Genomic DNA, 6000 nt, shown 5'->3' on the forward strand with positions numbered 1-6000 from the left:
TTACTCATACAAACCAGACGGTCCATTGTTGAAGATGGGTTACTCATCAGGCCATGTCCAGACGAAGACTATTTCGGTTGTATCCGTCAAAGTATTTGATCGTATGCACCTTTCGTCCACACGGAACCGCGTTCTGGGAGCCTGAATACGCTATTTTCTGAGAACGGGTCCCAGAGCGGACAAATCTGAAGACGCAATAAATCAATAGATCAACGCCGCCCTTGCGTTCCCGTCTCTACAAGCCTATACGCATCTTTCCTGAACCATTGACGCGATAGCCCACCTCTCCCTTAACTCATTCAACGCCATAGCCACGCCCCATCTCTGCTCTCTAGCGCCAGCTTTCCATTGCCTATTTTCAGGACATTTCACGATCTTTGCGGATCTATTGTATATTCTATATTATACAACGTCATGCAAATTTCCTCGATTCTGATTGGCTGAAACGGTCAAGTTACATGTGGGTATTTGTAATAACCCCACGCTCTTGGTCCCAGGACCCGCCCACAACCGCATTACTATCAATCCGCCATGCGAGTTTTTAGAAGTGAAAGCAAGATGGCGGACAGTAAACGTTACGAAAGGATATGGTGATAGGGTCTAAGACTAAATGAAAAACGATTCTGTCACGGCGTATGTGTTAGTTTCTTAAACAATGTTGGATGATGTAATTGATGGGTCATGAGTCATTGTGGAACAAAATAAAAATCGCGCAAATTGATTGATTGATTAATTAATTGCAAATTCTTTTTTTAAAAGAATTTACCTACTTTCTATAGAAGCAGCTGTGAGGTGCGCTGTTTTAAGTGAGCGTGGATTATTGAATTGATTGATTGATTGATTGCTAATTTTATTACTGTCCGCCTTGTTTCCAACTGGTTAAGTTTAGGCACTCTTTCGAAGTCGCTCTCTTTCGAAGTTGGTTAAGGTTAGAGTTTGTCTTTAGAGCAGGGCGATAGACCACCAGCCCTGATTCCAAACTTTAACCTTAACCAACTTCGAAAGAGAGCGACTTCGAAAGATTGCCTAAACTTAACCAGTTGGAAACAAGGGGGACAGTAATAAAATTAGCAATCAATCAATCAATAAATTCAATAATCCACGCTCACTTAAAACAGCGCACCTCACAGCTGCTTCTATAGAAAGTAGGTTTAAAAAAAAGAAAATCAGGTCCCTGACATGAAATGGCACAAAATATGCATCAAGTGTGCTGGACGTGTTCCAAGTTGCTCGAATGAGGCGTTTCAGTTGCCGCGGTCCAAATTCTCCACCCGGACCATATAAAATGTAACACACAGTGTGAAATACGGTTTCAAAGGGTAGGCGATACTGCCACCTAGCAGGATTTGGCCGGCATTGCACTCTCGAGGTCTCAGAATGAGTTCCAATGATAACAGAGGTCCGTGAGAGTGTATAGAATATTAAAATCGAAAAAAAGAAAAAACAATCTAAAACGTAATATTATGTGTTTGGCGCTCAACGGTTGGCGAGCAAACACGTAATATTACGTGTTTGGCGCAGAATGAGTTAATGCGCAAACCCAGCCAACAAAAAATAAACATGATACATATATGTCCAGATATGTCCTGGCTAGAAGTGTTTATTAAATACTGGGGGGCTACTGTGATGAAATACACGATACGATACTAGCTAGAGATTAGCGTCACATACCTTGTTCTGAAAAACCCAAATAAGCTAGCTAAGTAGCCAAGCACATAGACTGTTCCATAGCATACGCCTTCAGTTGATCATGACATCCTCTCTTACATTGACGATTAAAAAGCCTCCATAATTTAGTAAATAGTATTCCCATGGCTGGTGTTGAGATTTACGATGCCAGCTTGTGAGAATTTGTTGTAGCCAGCCAGCGTTGATGCTATTCAATGCTATCAACATTAGCTAAATAGCTATACCAACGATAGCTAGCAAGCTAACTAAATAAACTATTTGATGCGGCCCAGCCTCACCCAGACTCTACCTCCAGCGGCCCCCAGGTAAATTGAGTTTGAGACCCCTGATATAGGCGCATATCACGCTGAAAACTAACGAAGCATTATATAGCCTGTTTTTGCGTCTTTCTTATTAGAATGCCGTCTATTCCCAGCGCGCGCGTTAGACTGACTCGGTGCCGGGAAAGCGCATGCAGCCTCTTCACAAAATCACTGCTCGGATGCTACCGAATCCGATGTTGCGAGTATACAGAGGTACTGGCGTGCCAGCTTTGCCACCTTTGCCAGCAGACACAGACTAAAACATTAATGTCATGACACCAAAGCATATAGAAAACACTCGACCAGCAGCCAATTCATTTAAAGCAGGACTCGCCTGCGTTGAACAACGTTAACAAAACTTTGCCAACCGGCTACATCCAAGAACAAACAAACTTTCGCCAACTGGCTATATTCCAACTTCAAACAACAAATTAACCATTTCGGTCCGCTGTTCATTTCCCGGCGCTGTGGATGAAAATAATTGTATCCAACTATCCACCGTTGATGGCTGTTGACCACTGTTCCCCTCTCCTCGAGCGTTCTCCCTGCGGTCAAAATGCTTCCAAAATGCACCTTTCCTGCATTGGGAACTTTTCAAAAGCTCTTCCTTTACTATTTTATCTGTCTGTTAGCTTATCCATCTTGACTCAGACACGAGGCTCTCACTCTCTGGTCTGATGACAGCACTATGTTACGTTACGTTACGGCGCAAAATAGAAAGTGAAAGCAGTGTGAGCACAATGAAAACTTTTTTTTTTAAAGATGGAGCTGCCCGGCCCGGCCGAGCCCGAATTATTTATTTAAAAACAAAGCCCTACCCAGCCTGAACCGGGTCGGGTAGGGCCCCGTCGGGCTCGGGCAGGGATGCAGTGCACTAATCCCTACCCACCTTCAAAACCGCTCTCAAAGAGCACCTACGGGAGGCCCCCGTAAATGTCCAAACCCCCCCTCCCACCCACCCACCCACCCCCTCCTAATGTACAGTTTCCTCCCCCTCATATGTATATATTTTATGTTAGGATCTCTGTTTAACAGTACTGTATATTTGCATATCTTGTGTGTGTCACAAATGTAACAGTACTGTATACCTGTATGTCAGAAATGTCATGATAATATCTGTATGTTGCGTTAATGGGGGACCCTGATGTAAACAAGACGAAAGTCTTTCTCTGGTCTGCATCCCCTTAACAATTGTGTGTATTGAGCCGTACTGTATTGCAGTGGTTCCCAAAGTCGGCGTCGCGACCCAAAGGTGGGCCGCGAGCAGCCACGGGTGGGCCGCGAGATGATTTTAAAAAAATAAAAAAAAATAAAAAATTATTTTTTTTATTTTTTATTTTTTATTTTTTTATAAAAAAAATTGTCAGGCCACTGAACTTAGAAGCAGGCCAGGACAGTGTTTCTAGTTGTATTCTAAAATTATATTCTATTGTATTCTAAAATGTGACTATATGGTTTTATATTAACTTAATAAATAAACAAAAACGAAAAATCTACTTATTTCAACGAACATTTCAAACTAAATAACAGATTATGCACATAAAACGCTGAAAACAACCGAAGCAACAATAGTATTTTAATGAGGCTATTATTATTATCATTATTATTTTGCAACAAGTTAGCCCTCTCATAAATAGCACATATAAATGAATAACTAACTTGAACTAACATAATAGGATTGAAGTGATATTTGGCTTAAAAAATCGGTCACCTGGCAAAAAAAAAAGAAAAAAAAGACAGACGATGTGCACTGGGCCGCGGCTCTCTGACGCCTTATTTTCTGGGCCCTGGCCTGAAAAGTTTGGGAACCCCTGCTGTATTGTACCCATTCTGCAATCTGTTAATAAAGTTTTCAATCAATAAATCAGACTGGACAGAGGGACAAGTTAAACATCAATCAATTAATTTAATACAACAGGTAGTTTGTGCCTACGACCGCACCATATTATATACGGCTTTGACACGCTCTCTCTCTCCAGCCGATTAAAACCAGCAGCTCTTCCTCCTCATCATCGATTGCCTGTAGGTAGCTGCATTTTGCGCATGTGAGCCGCAGTATCTCTCTCCTCTCCTTTGGAAAACTAGCGTTAGCTCAAAAGCACAGAACCGGACGACACAAGTTGTTCCGCTAGCGAAAACAACGATAACACTTCCGGTCGGGGGGTTTCAAAATAAAAGAGCGACGTCTAAAACAGGAAAGACTTTTATTTTGTGCAATTGTGGCACACACTTATTTCTTGAGACGATTTTGTTTTTACGGAAAACCTTTTTGAAACTAAAAAGATCGGATCCGTCTTCGTCTGGACAAGGCCTTGTTGTCCAATACTTGCTGAGGTGTGAAGATGGGTTACTTATTGTCCAATACTTTACTTACTGAGGTGTGAAGATGGGTTACTTATTGTCCCAATTTTGCCCCTTAAGTTTTTTCTTCTTCTGATATGCAATCTGGTTGGTAGGCCAGGTATTCTGCACGGCACCAGAATACATTTTTTAAACACTAGCCTGGATCCTGTCTGCCCTTTCTTAAACATTCCTATAATAATTCTATGATTCCGTTTAGGGGATTCAGGATTCCCTGAATCACTTGAATTTAATAATAGAATGATGTCATTTGTAAAAGGGCAGAAGTGCTGAATTCAGGCTACTGAAACACTTTGCCTCTTGACACATTGCAGACTTCATTGGAACTTTTCCCATTTTTAATTACCGTGGTCAATATTGCAATTTTATATTTTTTGTTATTTATTTATTTTATGTATTCCCTGTGTTACAGAGCTCCGCAAGAGCCAAGGCAATGGAACGTCGAGAGTCCACTCAGGCAAACGAAACCAAGACAAACTCGACAATAGTTTCCAGCTGTTTCCTGTTTTTGTACTATGCTAGTCATTTATAAAATTATAAACAATATTCAAGCATTCATGACTAGTTATTCTAGTGGTTATTTTTTCTTTCTTTTTCAAAACTACGGTACCCGGTGCAGCTTTAAACTAGAAGCACCATCCTGATTAACTGAGTAGTGGGCACATTAAATCCAGCCTCGCCTTCCTCCATCACTCAAATCATTGAGGTTGCAGTTATATCTCTCTTACAATAGAGGGCGCTGTTAGATCAGTCTAGGACTCAAATAAATCTCAGTCGTGCCCCCCTGTCTTTAAAATGATAGTGCCCCCCTGTAGGAAAACATGGGTAACGGTTTCAGACACTCCGCAAAAGGGGCACCCATCACCCACCCCCGGATCCACCCGAGCCAGGAAACGATGATAGTGATAGTGTGATAGTGTACCCTCTGCAGATGTTTTTAAATATTCTTGACAGCAGGAGAGACTTAAAATCTGCATCTTGAATCCTGTTTGTGTTTCACTGCCATGTTCATAATATCCTGTAATAGACGAGTGCTTGAATTGTGACAGGACTGCAGGAATGTTCACTGTTAATACTGCTATTATAACTGATGAGCATAATCAGCATTTACTTCTAACAATACTTGCACTCTTAAACCATTATAATCCATGCTTTTCATTGCAAATTAAATAAAAAATCAATCCAAACCATTTTAATCTCTCCAGCTGTAAAAGCTGTAAATGTAATTGGCTTTCATACCCATTATTGAATGCTCTCAGTTATGTGTGGATGCATGTATTTATTATATACCGTATCTATTATTATTATTATTATTATTATTATTATTAGACACAAAGGATATGTCTCCCTGGCTTTCTGTCAGAAATAGTGACACCCTACCTGGCTTAGCCCCCCCCCCCCCCCCCCCCCCCCCCAATAATCGCAGTGTACCCCCAGCAAAAATCTAGACTAAATAGTAATTGGAAGCGTGACAGTGGCGATGTACCACTTCATTGTTTTTGTTTATTCTATTAACGGTAATTTTTTTTGTCTGCAAAATGTAAAAAGTATATGTCTACTGATCGACTGTCTGTCGATTTAAAATGTTTAATATGTTTATATGTCTGGTATTGGGGTGGGAGGGAGGGCGTTATTTTATTTTCATTCT

The 6000-nt window shown here is 41.0% G+C and overlaps 1 protein-coding gene across 1 annotated transcript in view; it reads left to right on the top strand.

The window, feature by feature from the left end:
- ncapd3 (non-SMC condensin II complex, subunit D3) overlaps window positions 1-5742 on the top strand; it is a 74172-nt gene extending 68430 nt beyond the window's left edge. Inside the window, exon 35 of the mRNA XM_084317919.1 lies at window positions 4765-5742. Coding sequence (XP_084174045.1) covers window positions 4765-4840 — 76 coding nt within the window. The 3' untranslated portion in view covers window positions 4841-5742. The remainder of the gene's footprint in view (window positions 1-4764) is intronic.
- The last annotated feature ends 258 nt before the right edge of the window (window positions 5743-6000 follow it).

The sequence above is a fragment of the Notolepis coatsorum genome (assembly GCF_963971535.1).
Source record: "Notolepis coatsorum genome assembly, chromosome: 7".
Taxonomy (NCBI): Eukaryota; Metazoa; Chordata; class Actinopteri; order Aulopiformes; family Paralepididae; genus Notolepis; species Notolepis coatsorum.